The sequence below is a fragment of the Mauremys mutica genome, chromosome 2 (genome assembly GCF_020497125.1).
Source record: "Mauremys mutica isolate MM-2020 ecotype Southern chromosome 2, ASM2049712v1, whole genome shotgun sequence".
In the NCBI taxonomy this organism is placed as follows: domain Eukaryota; kingdom Metazoa; phylum Chordata; order Testudines; family Geoemydidae; genus Mauremys; species Mauremys mutica.
In genome coordinates this window covers 44,796,474-44,813,886 of record NC_059073.1, presented here as the reverse complement: position 1 = coordinate 44,813,886, position 17,413 = coordinate 44,796,474, and the positions used below count along the sequence as shown (strand labels likewise).

Here is a 17,413-nt window from a genome sequence, read left to right as displayed (position 1 = left end):
GCAACGAAGAAGTGCAAGGCCTGGTTGCCTAAATGAAACAACATCATGAGACATGTTCCTTCTCAGGAGGAAGCTGCGTTGAAGATGATGAAAGGAACATGTCTGAACATGCAGGATCTTCAGGTTGGTATACTTTATTTCACACTCTACTTCTTTCTTAAGGACTGCCTGTCTTTCTTCTGGACTATTCTTGAATTCTCATGTTTGAGCAAAAAATATAGTTGTTGCTCTATGGTACTATCATTTTAGATGCAATTGTGATAAAAAATAAATAGCTGAAATAGGCAGATCTTCCTTTTACAATTTCACCTTTAAAGTAGTACTGAGTGTCAGTGAATGCAATGAGTAATACTAAATGAGCAGTATGGTAATAATAATTAAATAACTGCATTGACTTATTTTGTTTAGGAGAAGCCACTCTCAACATACAAGATTCTGAAGACTATCCACCTTCAAGATCACCATCATTTTCTCTAGTTTCAGAGTTATCTGCCAATGATAGTGTTTCAGTCACATCATGTATGTCACATAGTCACAGTATATCACCTGTAGCAAAAACAAAAAGAAATCTCCATCAACTATAAATAAGTTGTGATAAGAACCAGTAGATTACAAAAAGGGGTAATTGATGAAAGAATTGCCAGGTTTGTTGTGCAACAAACTCTCCTTTCCATATGATTGAGAACCCATACTTCATTATATGGTTCAGTCATTAAGACTAGAATACTGTCCACCCAACAGAGCAGATGTTGCAGGCAAATTGCTGGATAAAGTATATGAAAGAGAAACTGAGCAGTGTGTAAAAGGTCTAGAGGGTAAAATTGTTAACTTGAGTCTTGACGGGTGGAGCAATGTCCACAATGATCCTGTTGTATGTGCTTGTGTGACAACAGAAGAAGGGAATGTCTTCCTTACCGAAACAATTGATACATCAGGAAATGCACACACAGCAGAATACTTACAAGAAGTAGCAGTAAAAGCTATAACAAACTGTGACAAAAATTCAAATGTCTAGTACGCAGCTTGGTCACAGACAATGCTGCAAATGTATCCAAGATGAGAAGAAATTATTTAGAAGAGAGTCCCAAGCTAACAACATAGGGTTGCAGTGCTCATTTGATGCACCTCCTAGCCAAAAACTTCAGTGTTCCAGAAATAAAGGCTAATGTTGAAATTGCAAAATACTTCCGTAACAACCACTTTGCAGCAGCTGCTCTGAAAAAAGTGGGCGGAACCAAGCTAACTCTCCCAGAAGATGTGCGACAGAACTCAGTAGTGGACTGTTTTGAGCATTATATCAAGAACTGGCCTAATCTGATGACAGTTTGTGAACAAAATAGTGAAAAAATAGATTGCACTGTCACAGCCAAAATTCTCAACATTGGGCTTAAGAGAAATATTGAACACATGCTGAGCCTATTTCTGTAGCCGTGAACAAAATGCAGGGAAATAGCTGTTTTATTGCTGACGCTGTTGAAATTTGAAAGGAACTAAGTGAGATCTTAAAAAGAGAAATATGCAATGACAGAGTTAAATTACAAGCATTAAAAATGAATGGGGCAAGCACTATCTCCAGCACATTTTCTTGCAAATATTGTCAATTCTTGGTACCGGGGTCAAACCTTAACCGCGGAAGAAGAGGAGTTGGCTATGTCATTGACATCCAGCAATCATCCCTTCATAATGCCAACTATAATAAACTTCAGAGCTAAGGGTGAACCATTCAAGAAATATATGTTTGCTGATGATGTTTTAAAGTCACACCAGTGAACTGGTGGAAGTAACTTAAGCACTTGGATTCTGAAACTGTTGAAGTGATATTCTCACTTTTAACAGCAGTAGCTTCTTCGGCAGGTGTAGAAAGAATATTTTCTTCCTTTGGACTAATTCATTCCAAATTGAGAAACTGTTTGGGACCTGAAAAAGCAGGAAAGCTTGTTTTTCTTTTCCAGATTATGAACAAACAGGAAAATGAAGGTGAAGATGACTGAGTTAGCTGCAGAATCCAATATTTTAAGTTTCTCATGTTGACCTGGCTGACAAAGTCTATTCATTTATTTATTTATTTTTTAAATTCAGTTAACTATTTGAATTAAAAACAAAAAACAAACCTGATTTTAAGAAACTTGAATGTTTAACTAAATTCAAAAATTCATATGCTTGTTTTGTTAAAATATGTTTGCTGTTGAAGAAAAAAATCCAGAATACATAACGCTGATTTAGTTAAATAAAACAGTTTAAATGTCTGTCTAGTGATGTTCTCCTCCTAATACAGCATGGCAAGAAAATCCTCCAAAATATTAATGATTAACCTGTTTAATTGGAGATATTTATGAAGTTATTGGGAGGTGAACTATCTGCTTCAATTACTTTTGGTAAATGAAATAACCAAACAATCATTCATTGCCTGATATAGTTATAAAACTAATCTGAAAAGTTTTCAAAATAAATCACTGTTTAAAAATGTATAGTGTGTACCTTCTACAAATGAAACCTACATCTGTCTCTGAGTTGTGAAGAATATGCATTAAAGTTATAACAACCAACAAGAATGCACTTTTATGTAGAAATCCATGATTAAATAGAGTCTTCCTGACTAATGATTTCAATCAATTTGATTTAAATCAAACCCACCCTGCACACTGGTGCTGGGGGGGGGGGCAGGGGGGGAGGATTGGGGGGGGGTGGCAGGCTCCCTACCCAGCTCTATGGCTCCCTGGAACTGGCGACATCCCTCAGCTCCTAGGCGGAGGCGTGGCCAGGCAGCTCTGTGCGCTGCCTCCGCCCCGAGCACTGGCTCCGCAGATCCCATTGGCCGGGAACCATGGCCAATGGTAGCTGAGGGGGCAGTGCCTGGAGATGAAGGCAGCATGCAGAGCCCCTGCACCTCCATGTAGGACCCAAGGGATGTCACCGCTTCCAGGGAACCCCCGAGGTAAAGCGCTGCCCAGAGCCCTTGCCCTCTCCCAGACCCCAACCTCCAGCTCTTAGCCCCCCCACTCAAACTCCTGCTGCTGCTGCTGCTGGGGGAGGAGGGTGCGGGGGCCCAAGACTGCCCCAGCAGCAGCCAGTTTGTCTGACCCAGGGGCTGCCCAAGCTACTTAGGCAGCCCCTGGACCAGCCGCACCAGCCGCTGTAGGAGTCACAGACGTCGCAGAAAGTCACGGAATCTGTGACTTCCTTGACAAACTCGCAGCCTTAACCATAACTCCTCAGGAGCTAATATGACCACTCTGCAATGTGAATTAAGGTGAGCTCCACTTGAATGCTGGTAGTCCTCTAATGCCTTCCCCCAGTGTCCTCTGTGTACCCAGAAAGGGCAGACAAGTTTTCCCACAATTCACTGAGAAAGTATAGCATGCCTCATCTTACTGTAGTGCAAGGAACCATAGGACATACTCCCATAAGTCTTTGTGCCACACACTAGTGAGTGCAGCACTAATGTAGATACAGTGGTTCAAGTGTTATTTTACAATGTGGCTGCTCGAACTTGTGCTAGGCTAACTTGAGAGGAGTAACTCCAGTGTAGATAACTCAAATTAACTCTACAGTGAAGACATACCCTATAACAGTGATACTCAGACTGAGGCTCCCAGCTGCAAGTGGCTCTTTAATATGTCTCCTGCAGCTCTTTGCAACACATAATATTAAAACACTGTAATTTAATTATTAACCAAATCTAAGTTACTAATGAATCAGGATGCTTTTACTATTTTATTAACCAATTGTAATTGATAAAATAATAATACTCGGTCAGTCATTTTGCTGTGAGAATATATTATATACATATAAAATTTTAAATAGTTTCCCTGTCATACTGTTTAAATATTAATATACAGTGCTATAGTAAATAAAGCTATGAATTCACACTACTGTGGTTCTTTTGGGTAACGCTGATCGCTAATTTGGCTCCTGAACCAGTGAGGTCTGAGTATCACTGGCCTACAACTGTTCCTCCCCTAAGAGTTCATAATCCAAGGCCCCAATCCTGTAATATGACACAAGTAACAACACTGAAGGTAGTGGTGGGTCATCCCAGGTGAGGTACTAGAGATTATCAATTACAAAAACTAAAAAGAGAAGATTTGATCAGGAGTAGAAAGATCAATTTTGGATTCATAGGCATAATTGCTGTGTCATAAAGTGTACTGATCACAGGAGTGGGTGCTGTAAACTTCTGAATTCTAATCCCGGCTCTGCCACTGGCTTCTTGTATAGTCTTGAACAAATCACATACAGAAAATTGTTCAAAAATGGCTAAAAATTTTGTCTGTTTTTGTGTGCCCAATCTCAAACACAAAGGGACCAATTTTTAGACTTGCTGAGGACCCTAGCTCCCACTGACTTCAAATACAACTCAATATTGCTAACCTCAAGAGATATAAATTAACGAGTCAGACCTCCCTCCCATCACACGGGTAGTTTTTTTTTTAAATCATGTTTTTAGTCTGTCTTTAGACTTTTTAACTCCCCTCTATTCCTCTGCCAATGCACGTTTTATAATTTCAGGTTGAAAAGTCAACCTTTAATGCACACAGAAATGCACACCTCTCCTTGATAGCCCAGATAGAGACTTTGCTTACCTCTCCTCACCCCTGAGGTAAGGGAGGCCATGCTTTTCCTAGCATTGTCTTATTGACCCCTCAGCAAGATTTCTTTGCCTCCTGTTGCCCTGGCACTTCTTTATCTGGGACTCAATGGCACTACTTTTTTGACTCCCCACTCCCCTGGGTCTTCTCCGCCTGGCGCCCAGGAACAGCTTTTCCCCAACTCCTTCCTCCACTGCCCCAGGGCCTCCTTTGTGCTCTAGGGCCATACCTGAAAGAAGGGCTTAGTGGCTGAGCTGCTGTCATGTCCTTAGCCCAGAGGCTCTTGCACAGAGCTCTGCCTCCATTCCCAGCCCTGCAAATGGTGGGACCAGAGTTGCTTCTTGTGTCATTGCAACGGCTCCTCCTGCAGGCGGCAAAATCCGTGAAGCACGATCAATTCGTGCGAGCTGGCAACAGTGCGGGGGCTACTTGGAGGGCACTCCCCTCACCCACCAGTATCCCCAGGCTGGGGAAGCAGCCATTCTACCCTCTCCATCTCCTGCCCCGTCACTATCCTCTGCAGCCCCCCACACCTACCTCCACAATCCCCTGCTCCCCACTCACCTTTCACAGCCTCGCTGTTGCGCCTCACAGTTCCTGGCATGTCCCGTCTAGCCCCCAGACCATGGTGCAGCACAGGTATGGTGCCTGAGGGCATGACTTCAACCTCACTGAAAACAGCGGGAGGTGGCACCCAACTTTATTACGGGCAGCTTCACTCCCGATGCAGATAGACTGTAGGGAAATGGCAGCCATCTTACTTGCTTCAGCCCTTTAGCAGTAATAGGAGAAGGCGGCCATTTTTAATAAGGGAAAATTCGAGCGTGCGTGGCCCTTCATAAGTTTTCATGGGACAGGTGAAAAAAACCAAACCACCCCCACTACCACCACCACAATTGCTAGATTAACAATCACACTGTGAGAGTTGTCAGCACTGAGAACTGTGAGTACCCACTGTTGGGAGCTGACAAAGAGCTGCACAAAGGAAACCATGTACGGTGCACAAGTTTTATTGATTTTACAAGAGCTGTGCGACATATTCTTCAGTGCCATCTACTGGCACCTTTTCTATTCTCTATGTACACACTGATAGAGCTCGCTGGTAACAGTCCACACTTGTGAACAGCAGGCCCAATGTGCCTCAAACTGAGCAACTGAAAACTCTTCTATTCTACGTAGGTTTTAATACCTTGCTCGTCACTGTAGCATCTGAGCACCTTCCAGTAGTGCATTAAGCCACCTGAACACCTCTATCACACATTGTTTAGTCTCTCATCCTTTCCCCAGAGGGAGAGGAATCTGTAGAGAAGTTTCTTGTAGGAGTGTGTTGTCTTCTTCTTAGATAGATAGCTATAGATATATACACACACATCTATTGCTATGTGTTTATATGAGAGAAGGCGAGATCAAAGAAAAGAACTTGCACTTGGAGTTTGAAAGGTTTGTGATGGTCCTTAGCTCCTGGGGAGTTCATGCCACAATTCTGGACTGCCCCTGGAGAGAATTCTGTCTCCTGCACAGAAGAGCTTTACTCTTATTGTAGAGAGGTCCACTGTGCCAGACAAGCATATCAACCACAGTCTTCATCCCAGAATTTTAGATGATTTTTTAGATGTTGTGGACACAGGTTTGAAAATAAAGAGTAAGACCTAGAACTTGATTCAAGGTACATGATGTTAGTGAATATCCCCCACCTCCCAATTCTCTTAAGTTCTCTGTCTCAGCTTCCCCATCTGTACTATGGGGGTAATGATTCCCTCACCTTCATGGGGGATTAGAGACAAAGATGGTGAGATGATATTATTTAGTGCAGCAGTTCTCAGCTGAGGGTCTGCAGAACTCCAAACCCTTTCAGCAGGGCCATGGGGCCCTGCAGTTGAAACCAGGTGCCCCAAGCCCTGGCACCCTCCCCTCCCCCCATGGGGCTGAAGCTGGGAGTGGCGCGGTGCTGAAGCCTGCTCTTCTCTCTGAAGCCAGGAGTGGTGCAGGGCTGAAGCCAGGAGCCCCAGCACTCCCTGTGGGCAGAAGCCCTCAGCCCATGAGCAGATTTGGGGGGGCACAAGGATGTGGGCCCCCCAAACTGCAGTCCCTTACCCAGAGTGGGGCAATCCAGGGGTAGCTCTACCCCCCAACATCTCCACTTCTCCCCCAGCTCCCTTCAGGCCAGTTCTCTGGCCAGGTTGTAGGTGGGAAGCCAGAGCCAGGCAGTGCGGGGAACCTGCTCCTCTGGCTGATGGTGCCATGGAGTGGGCAGCTGTGGCATTCCCTCACCTGCTGCTGGTGCCCAGGGTTGCAGCTGCTCCTCAGCTCACAGCACTTTAACTGCTCACACAGCCGGTAAGAGAGGGGACCCGGCTTGGGCCAGCAGAGCCCTCCTGGAGCAGCCACTGCAGGGGGAGGCCTCCTGGCACACAGCCCCTAGCTACCCCCTCCCTGCACTCTGAGCTACCTCCCTGCCTGCACACAGCCCCTAGCTATCCCCTGCCTGCACCCTGAGCTACTCCCCTGCCTGCACAAAGCCCCTAGCTTCGCCCTCCCTGCATCCTGAGCTACCCCCCTGCCGTCACACAGCCCCTGGCTATTTCCTGCCTGCACCCTGAACGGTTTTCAAACTTTTTGAGCTGAGTCCCCTCTTTGAGTTATATTTTTTGGTTATGGCCCTGCACAACCCAGACCGGCTGGGTGGCCTGCTGAGGTGAGTCGGGGGGGTGGAGGTGGCACTCACTCCCTGGAGCCCGCTGTACAGAGCTGGCCCAAGCCCCATCAGCCTTTGCCCCCCCCACCAAAACAGAACCCAAGCCCCATCAGCCTTTGTCCTCCCCCCCCAAAAATAGAAGTCAAACTATGCCTATGCCCCAGGGTCCCCTCCTGGCCCAGAGTCCCCACCCCTGCTGGGCCCTGGAGTTTTTATAGCATGTTAGTGGGAGGCCTCAGCAAGAAAAAGGTTGAGAACCTCTGGTTTAGAGGACCAACTTCTGTTGGTGAGAGAGAGAGAGAGAGAGAAGCTTCCAAGCCACACAGAGTTCATGGAAGATGTAAGAATTAGCTTATTTAGCACTTGGAAGATTTTAGAAGCAGTAGGTAAGGGCTAAGGTACAAACTGAGCATCTGGATACAGGTGCAGAGAACTCCCATTGAACTAAATGCCTAGGTAGCATGTATATTCCTCTTGGCAGTAGGGCAGGGGAGGCAAGTGCTGTGTAAGTGACAGGTCAGGGAGCAGGCTTGCCCTGTGCTCTCAGCAACCCTACAGCTGGTATCCAGCCTGTGAGCTCCCTGGGCGGGAGCTAGGGCAGGTGGAGAAGAGAGATACAGATGCTCAATGCCCTGGCAACCTCACAAGTGTAGTGTGAAAAACTGCTATCTGACTTGCTATTTAGGGTGAACCGAGCACATTCAGTAACATCTGCTGAAGCAACTGCCCTTCACCCTACCCTTACTTGGCATCAGATTCTGCAGACAGCTTTTTGGCTTAAAAAGGGGCAAAGGGGGCAAATCGGAGGGGCGGGGGGGCTGGCAGTGGCCAGGGTCTGAGCAGGGGATGGAAATAGACTGGCGGTGCGGGGGGGGGGGTGGTTCAAGCAGCTAGAAGCAGGGTTAGGATAGGGGCTGAGGAGAGGCAAAATCAGGGAGCTGGAGTTAAGTTCAGGGGTCAGAGGCTGCCAGAGGGCAAAACACTGCACAGGGTAACAGTTATACCCCTGTGGACTGAGACACCAGTGTTTGCAAAAATAGAGTGGGGGAAAGTGGGGGCAGATTTTTTTTTATTTGGTCAGAGGGGCTTTTTTATTTCCTGTCCCACAGGACAGTCCATCTCAGCATAGGCTTTTCAGGGCTGGGCATCCTAATGCCTAGTCACCTCAGCTCCTTCCTATCTGATATAATCTACTGAGGCGCAGCAGAAGACTTAATTCAGTGAAATATTTTACATATATCCTCTCAGACACAAAGAATCGCTCATCAGTTTATATGACTGCATAAAGTCTCATAGCAGTTTACAAATTGTCTTATCTGCTGCTGGGATTCCCTGAATTGCGGCTCCCTTCCTTGTAATCCATTTTAAATATACTTTTGCTCCTTTTAATTGATTACTTTTTAAAATGTTATTTTCATTACTCTTAGCACTTCATAATTTACCTTTATTGTCATTGTACTATTTAATTTATATTTTAATAACATACTCATCGAAAATATGTATAAGCTGCATAATACATGATGTTTTAAATGACCTCACTCTATTAAGAGGTAATTGACACATTGGTACAGGAGGCAGGGTTTTTGAAAGCTGAAGACTTTATGCTTCCATCTCACACCACTGTCAAGTTTTTCCTTTAGACACTCTTTGTTGCATATAAAAGAAAGTTAGTGTAGCCAGAGGTGGGCACTGGGCAGAGTAGGCAGATGTACCCCGATCGCTCACAATTTGCTGTCTATCCCCGGACCAGAGGACGGGAAAAGTGAGATGGTAGCAAATTTAGGACAAGTCAGCAAATAAGAACAACCTTGTATCAGTAACTGCTACCGGTAGCAAATCACACCAGAAGCAGTTTTTTACACTACCGGCACTAGCGACCCGGCGGAGGCGGAGGGCGGCACTGCAGGCAGAGGGTGATTGACAGGAGGGGCGGTGCACCAGGCAGCATGGCGGCCGCCATGGCACTGAGCTGCGGGGTTCGCCACGGGCCCTGTTCCCGGCAGCTGCTGGGGCCAAGCGCCCGCGGGCGGCTCGTGCGGCCGGCGGTCTGGGGAAGGAGCGCGGCCCCGGCCTCCAGCCAGCCCGGCCCCGGGGGAGAGGTGCAGTACTGCGCCGAGCTGCTGCGGTGAGTCCGGTGTGGGGCGGGCGCAGGGCTGTAACCCGCGTCCCCACTCTGCGCCCCAGCCCCGTGGGGGCGGGGCTGTAACCCCCACCCTGAGACCCGTGGGGGCGGGGGCTGTAACCCCTGTTCTCCCAGTGAGCCCCAGCCCCTTGGGGGAGGAGGGCTGTAACATACTAAAAAAGCAATAAAAGGCATGACCCTAATTTACTTAGTAGTTGTTGTAAGTCACCTTTAAAATTAATCCTCATTTTGGGGGAGGTGAAGTAACACAAGCAATGTTCGTCTTAAAATGTATCCCCCTGCGGGGAGTTTTACCCTCGTGGATGAGGAGAGTGGAGGTAGAATTGGATTTAAAGCACGGAGAACTTTAAAATGAAGACTAATCAGTTTCATTGAAATTCACTGAAAATGTTCATGGCTATAGTGAGATGTTTAAAGGGACACACTAGCATAAAAACACACTTCTGTCTGAACATTCTTTGCTTTCTTGTTGTTACAAGCTACACCTAAGCTGAAATTTATTACAGGGAGGAAAAAGTCTCTCTCTAAACAGGGGGTGGGGGGACTTTGTATCGTTAGTTTCATTGTTTTCCCCTATGTACTCACTGGGTCAGTTTTCTCTGTTGTTTGAGTGGGGGTTTTCACATACTAAGGGGAGAGAATAACTTCCAAAATAGGGAAATGTCATTGTACAACTACCAATATTGCAGGGGCAGGTGTAGTACTGGATACTTTTGTAACTCATTTTTAAAGAATGACTAGATTTCAAAGTGATGGTATTCCTTAGTTAAGACAATTTTAAAGGAACATTTGGTTGGTCTGTAATTAACTATGAAAGCGCCCTTTAAGGACCTGCTCCTAAGCCTGTTGAGGGGTAGGTGTCAGAGGGGTAGCCGTGTTAGCCTGGATCTGTAAAAAGCAACAAGGAGTCCTGTAGCACCTTATACACTAACAGACTTATTGGAGCATAAGCTTTCGTGGGTGAATATCCACTTCATCAGATGCATGATCTTTCCATGAAATCGAAGGGTGTCTTTCCATTGACCTCAGTGGGCTTTGGATCAGGCTCCAGAACAGGTTTAGAAACTAGTTGCCCAAGGTCACCCAAAGTACTTTCAGGGATTTGTTCTGAAAATTCACAGTAGATTTCCAGTTACTGTTTTTACCTCCACAAAGTACTTGTCTGCAAATCTAGTTTTCTTTTTACCTTGACACTCGTAATTAAATAGTTAAAACTTGCCCAGTTATTTTTTATTTTTACCTTGTCTATGAAACAAACATAACTAAAATAGGGTGGGAGGGGATCAACAGTTCTCATGAAAGTGAGTAAATGTGTGCCCAGATGTCTGCCTCTCGAAGTTAGGGGCTGTACCTTGAATGCAAAGTTTCATCCTATGAATGCAAGGAGTGGAAAAAACAGGCACCTTAACTATATAGACAGTTTTGAATTCTGCTTGCAATAAGAATAGTTGAGTAGAACTCTGCATTTTATGGCACGGTTTTGTGTGCTGCAGTTGTTTTTAATTTAATGGCACTCCCAAGTGGCCAAAGGAGTGTATATCAGTTTAGATCAGCAGCATGCTACCTATAGTCCGTATGTCACAGTTGTAAACTTTATGCTGTGATTGGAATTGCAAACAAACAAAAGGACATATCTACACTTGGAGCTGAGAGTTTGATTCACAGTTTGAAGAGGCATATTTGCATTAGTGCTCAGTGAGCCTACACACTAAAAATAAAGTGTACATATGGAAGCATAAGTGGCAGGAAAAGCTAGCTGCCCTGAGTACATGCCCATCCAAGACCCTAAGCATTTACTTGGGGTGGCTAGCCCGTCCAATGGCTCGCACTACTGCAGCTATATTATATGTTTAGCTGTTAGTTTCATCAGAGCTAATGTGGGAATGTCTTCTCAAGCTGGGAATCACACCTCCAGCTCCAGAAGTAGACATACCCAGAAACTTCACTGGTTAAACAAACAGTTCTCTGCCAAGCTCCAAAGAGTGTTGTGTTTTATAATAAAATATTACAATCTCTGTAAGCGTGGTTTCATTAGAACACAAGATTGGAAGTCAGTAGATCTGGACTGTAATTGCAGTTTTGCCACAGACTTGCTTTGTGACTTTGGGCAAATGTCTTAAAGCCTGATTCTGAAAGATGCAGCTGCTCCTGCTGGTGCACAGGGTGTTCAGATTACTTCCCGGGGGAGTGAATGAAATCTGTTCTTTTAACTGTTTAAAATAAAAACATATATTTTTGCTTTGGTCAGAGTTACTAGTTGAGCTCGCAATTCACTCCTGTTAGAAGTAAGTTCAGTGCTGACCAGTTGAATGCTTAATTTACATATAGTTATAAATAAAATGTATAATCTCTTTTTGTTTGTCATATATAGGAAACGTGACTATGAAGGGTTTCTGTGTTCTCTATTGTTGCCTGCAGAATCTCGCACCTCTGCTTTTGCACTGAGAGCCTTCAATGTTGAACTGGCCCAGGCAGGTATTAAAATATATTTGTGAAATACTGATCTATAACAATCATTTCAAGACTCCAGGTTGAACTGTAAAGAAGTGTTCTATGATGAGATTAAAGTTTTGTGTTTCAAAGGATGATAAAAAGATGGTCCACCACAAAACCCCAGATCTAAACACCTGTAGAAACTGAGGGGGCTTGGAATCTAAACTTGGATCTGAATTGTGCAGCTGACTCGTATCTGTAAAGGATCAAACCAAAAACCTTGAGGGCAGATTCATTTCTAGGTCTATGCTGGCAGAGACTTGGCAGACTTTCAGGAGGGAAGGTTGCAGATTTAAAAAGAACGCAATGTGATTACATTTTCTCTCTGCAATATGGCTGTAGTAGGCTATACCTCTCTAATGTCCCCTAGGGAAGAGGGTGGGCAGTGCTCCTGTCTCTGGTGCAAAGCCCTCCAGCTGTGCTGTTCAGGGCATCTGCCCTCTGGTGGGAGGAGTTAAAGTAGTCCAAACAAAAAGTCAGTATGCTTCCACAGCCCTCAAAAAGCAGAGCCCTAGGCCTTCAGGAAGCCAAGGAGAAAAATAAAAGAAAAAAGTACCTGCCCTTCTCTTTCCTGAGAGGGCTTGGGCAGCCAAGGCTCTCAATCCATTTCCTGATCAGCAACCCCTATTGCAAAGTGACAGGGAACACCTTCAGAGTGCCACCCGACACTGAGCAAGCATCATCCTCCCTTTTAAGGACCTGCTTATTTTCAGGCTTGACAAACCGCACAAGTGTGCTGCTGTGTTAAGGCTGATTTTGCCCGGAGGAGCTCTTTAACTCCTTTCTGACTGGGGTGGAGATCTGCCCCACCACAGTGACTCTCAAACTGCCAGTGCAACCACAAAAGTTGATGCTTGCAAGAAAGGCCTGGCTAGAACAGCCCAGGGGACGGGCTGATTAAACATAATCCTTTTCAGCCTCTGTTGTCAGGACTCTTGGCAAACTCCTGGCAGAATTTAAAGCTGCCCTCCCTAGCAGTGGGAACACTGCCTGTGATCCCCTGGGGTGGATTCCTCTGAGGTGAAACTGGTCCAGGATCTGAACTTTGTGTGTTTGAAATCCAGATTCTGATCTGGATTTTGTGGTTCAGCCCAGTCTCATAATCCATGTGCCTTCAGAAGAATATTTGAAATAGCTGCTTGTCTTTGGGTTGCAGTAGTGCAATGCTGAATCTTTAAAAAGATATTTTATATCTGATTAAAAAGTACAAGAAAATCTCAAGAGCAGTAAAACAAATACTCATCACAAAAACAAGAATTACATTAGTATGCAATAGCTTGCTGAAGTTCAGTATTTTAATTACCAAGTGATGTATATAAAAATATTACCTAGTAGCAACGTTTAAAAATTTCTTGGTAATTTAGTTGAACTGAAGGCGGTAGATGTGATTTTTTTTTTTTTTTTTTTTAATGATAGGTAAAGCAAGTGACTAAGGTGAAATGTACAACAAAGCAATCTTTAATAATTTACAGGAAGATTTGGGCAAAGTGTTTGATCTTCACTGTGGCATATTAGACACATTTTTGTTTCTATCAGAGGTATTGGCCCTTCCTACGAACAGCTTGTCTATAGTCATAAATAATAGTCATAGACTTATTATTGGAAAATTGCACGACTGGAGAAAAGCTGTTTTTTACACAGGCATGACTGATGAAAAATCTGAATTGTTGCATATCTTGGTGAACTGAAGGAGCGCCAGTTGAAACTTTAACTGTCAGAATTTTTTTTTATAAAATTCCTGAATAACTTGGCAAAATGTTTAAAGAATAAAATTGTTCATTTAGTATGCTATGTTCGCAGGGTGAAATCCTGCTCCGATTATTTCCACCTCCCCAAGTTTTGCTATTGATTTCAGTGGGGCTAGAATTTCAACCAACATGTGTTGTTTCATTTGGGATATATGTGGCCATATTTTTGAAAGAAGCTGAGTGCCCACCTGTTGATTCACGGGTAAGATGCAGTTGCTCAGCACCTTTGAAAATCAAGCCGTTAATTATTAGGGGCTTGTCCCTGTGAGATGCTGAGTTTTCAGCTCCCCAATGCAATGTACAGGCTCAGCATCACTGGCAAGGGTACTTACTGCCCAAACCTGCAAGATGCTAAGGTATCCAAACTGGAAATAATTTAACATTCTGCTTTGTACATCATCACAAACAATTGAACACTGGAATCCAAGCTCTGCTGGCAGTTTTCTTGATGATAGATATGTCATTATCTGACTTGTTTTCTTGCAACTGTTGAAATCGTGATAGTAGTAAAAATTTGACTCACTCCTGCAAGCCCTCAGTGTCTTTAGTGCCTTCCTTTTGAAGTCATGTTAAAAAAAGAAAAAAGTACATGTGTGTGTATATGTATAAAAATTTCATTTATTTTATTTTCTCCTTCACCTACTCCTTTGGTACGTTTCTCACTGTTTTAGATTGTAATCTCTTTGGTCAGTGACTGTGGCCTAAGAAATTAGGTGTTGTGAGGCTGAGTGTCACAATTTCTAACTTTTAGGCACCTAGAAAATCCCTGTGATTCACAAAGCCTGACCCCTGGTTTACACTACATAATTACTTTGGTGTAGCTAGCTCGCTCAGGGGTGTGAATAATCCACACCCCGAGTGACACAGTTATACCAATGTAAGTGCCAGTGCAGACAGTGCTATGTTGGCGGGAGAGCTTTTCCCGCCAACATAGCTACCACCTTTTGTGGTGGTAGAGATATAAAGCCAACAGGAGACACTTCTCCCATTGTCTTAGAGCATCTTCACCAGAAGCTCTACAGTGGCACAGCTACTGTACATAGCTACTGTGCTGCTGTAAATTTGTAGTGTAGACCTGCCCTGAGTTAAGTCCTTAACCTCCTATACAACTAATGGGGAGAGACACCTTCAACTGTGATTCACAAAAGCCATCATGCTGGGCAGGGAGCTACCTAAGCTAGTCATCCAATAAGAGGTGTGTGTGCTACAATTCACCCTTGTCTTGGAGAGAGGCACCTAAGTCTGGGCTGCAGGGAGGTGTCCATGTTGTCTTGGGATTCTCAGCTGCAAACTCTCTATTTGCAGTAGGTGCCTACACTGTTAGCAAAAAGCCACAGAGGAGGAAGAGGACTTCTCTCAACTTTTAGCCCAGTGGCTAGGATACTCACCTGGGATATGGGAGACCCCTGGTTCAAGTCCCTCCTCTACCTGAGGGGAAGAAAGGATTAGAACTTTGATGTGACCCCTCTTAAGTGAGTGCTCTAACCATTGGGTTATGGGATATTCTGATGTGGGGCTCCCTCAGTCTTTCACGTTGAAGTCGTTGCACTCTGGCTAAATAAAGTCAATGGATTAGGGAGACTAGATCCTAGGTCTCCTGCTTCCTAGGTGAGTCCTCAAATGACCAAGTTGGTCTACACTACCACTGTAAGTTGATCTAAGTTACACTACTTAAGTTATATCGACTTCAGTTACATAACTGAGGTCAGCTTACAGCAGTGTCTGCACTGAGCTATGTTGACAGGAGATGCTCTCCTGTGGACATAGCTTCCGCTTCTCAGGGAGGTGGAGTAGAGACTTTATGGGAGAGCACTCTGCCATCAGTTTAGCATGTCTTCACCAGACCCGCTAAATCAACACCGCTGCATTGATCGCAGCAGTGCCAATTTAGCTGGGAGTGTAGACATGGTCTTACTTGTGAAAGATGCATATTGATGGCATATGACCAGAAAAATCATTCAGGAAAGATGATACTTAGTTATGCTCTTTAAGTGTCGTAAACTAAATGCCTCCATTAGACGGTAAATTTCACTCTTAAATATATTCTTTCCAGATTAAAGACTCCATAACACAGAAGACCATAGGTTTGATGCGAATGCAGTTTTGGAGGAAAGCTGTGGAAGAGATATACTGTGATAACCCACCACATCAGCCAGTTGCTATAGAACTGTGGAAGGTAAAATATCTTTCCTGTCTTAAAATTTACTTACAATTATTCTTTTACCTATGGAAAATGTTTTGTTGTTTTGCATGTGCTATACTGCATACTAACTGTATTTTGTGTTGTACATATATTGTATGATATGTTGTCTGTGTTATACTACGAGCAGCCTGAAGCAAAAAAGGGAGAGATGGACAGTCATGAAGCTGATATCTAGGGAGAAGTTACCAGAAAAATGTAGCAACTAGTCAGAACTATGTTAATCAGAGAATTTGCCTTCTAACCAGGTGAAGGGACAAAATCATTAGAGTGACAACTGTAAGTCAGTACCAATTAAAGTGTTTAAGTAAACTTTCTTGAGCCTATGCTAGCCTTTTCCAAAGGTTTAAGAACTAAAAGAAGACAGAAATTAGTGTGATCAGAAACTAAAGCCAGAAAGGCGACCATACAACGAAAGATACACTATAGAAGCCCCACACCCTCACAGTTAAAACTATAATGCACACTATTTCGTATTCCATTGCACTTTGACTCCCTAGAAAACTGCATAGCTGACAGTAGGTCATTTAAAAAAAAAAAAACTTGCACAAAATGCAAGTCCTGATTTGTATGCTGAGTTACAGGGATTCTATGAACCTGCCAACTTTTGAAATATTTGCTTCAAGACACCTCTGTGTAAGTTCATGGAAGCCCCAGAACAACAAACTCAAGCATGCCTACAATGTAGCATCTCCGCTGGCCATAGTTCAGGACAAAATGACCAGCTGACCAAACATGTTCACTCTAGTTAGGACCCCCACTGCACCAGATAACTGATGATTGCCTGTACTTAACATGGGAATAAATAGACCCCAATATGCAGGGCTGCCCGGGGTGGGGGGCGGGGGGGGCAAGTGGAGCAATTTGCCTCGGGCCCCGCAGGGGCCCCCACGAGAATATAGTGTTCTATAATATTGCAACTTTTTTTTTATGGAAAGGGCCCCCGAAATTGCTTTGCCCCAGGCCCCCTGAATCCTCTGGGTGGCCCTGCCAATATGTTGCTTTACAGTTATGATTTTCAACTGGGATAGGTCACTGCCTTAGGACCACAGACTAACATCTAGACTCTCCATCTAAGGCATCATGTGCCTCTGTCCATGTTGAAAGTGCAGAAAAAATATGGAACCCCCCCTACAATTCCTGTATGATTAGGGGGTTCACTTGAGGCATCATGGCTCCTCATGTACTGCCTGTTGTTTATCTGAGGTCAGAGATCACAGCCCTTTACTATCCCCTTTTTCTGATGTTGGCACTGCTGTGTTAATGGATGCATCCAGTGTGCTCTTCCTCCTTTAGGTGTGATGCCAAGCACAAGTCAGTACTTGTTTCTGTCAACAATCCTATTCAAATTATAAACAAGAAACTCTTGAAGAAAGAGAGAAAATACTGGTAATGCCAAGAAATAAACAGCATCTATTTGAGTCTCATCTAGGAGATCCAACATTATTCCTAGATATCTCCAACTCAGAATTTATTTATTTCTTCAGCCACAACAAAGCTCTATATAATTAAAACAGAAGCTGGCAAGTATTCTGGACCTTAGTT

The 17,413-nt window shown here is 44.2% G+C and overlaps 2 protein-coding genes across 10 annotated transcripts in view; one reads left to right on the top strand and one right to left on the bottom strand.

Moving 5' to 3' along the window:
* The window catches only part of TP53INP1 (tumor protein p53 inducible nuclear protein 1), a 61,519-nt gene extending 56,240 nt beyond the window's left edge, over positions 1-5,279 (bottom strand). For 2 of the 3 annotated variants that reach the window (XM_045005361.1, XM_045005363.1), the window contains exon 1: positions 5,154-5,279. The gene's annotated coding sequence lies outside the window, so the exon portion shown is untranslated. The remainder of the gene's footprint in view (positions 1-5,153) is intronic. The other variant, XM_045005352.1, reaches the window with a different exon arrangement.
* Positions 1-17,413, top strand: part of NDUFAF6 (NADH:ubiquinone oxidoreductase complex assembly factor 6) — a 52,682-nt gene that overhangs the window by 11,836 nt on the left and 23,433 nt on the right. For 3 of the 7 annotated variants that reach the window (XM_045005341.1, XM_045005342.1, XM_045005344.1), the window contains exons 1-3: positions 9,204-9,409; positions 11,799-11,898; positions 15,722-15,844. In XM_045005341.1, the coding sequence (XP_044861276.1) occupies positions 9,231-9,409; positions 11,799-11,898; positions 15,722-15,844 (402 nt within the window). In that variant the 5' untranslated portion in view covers positions 9,204-9,230. Of the gene's footprint in view, positions 1-8,933; positions 9,047-9,203; positions 9,410-11,798; positions 11,903-15,721; positions 15,845-17,413 lie in introns of those variants that run through there. The other 4 variants (XM_045005343.1, XM_045005347.1, XM_045005345.1 and 1 more) reach the window with 4 other exon arrangements.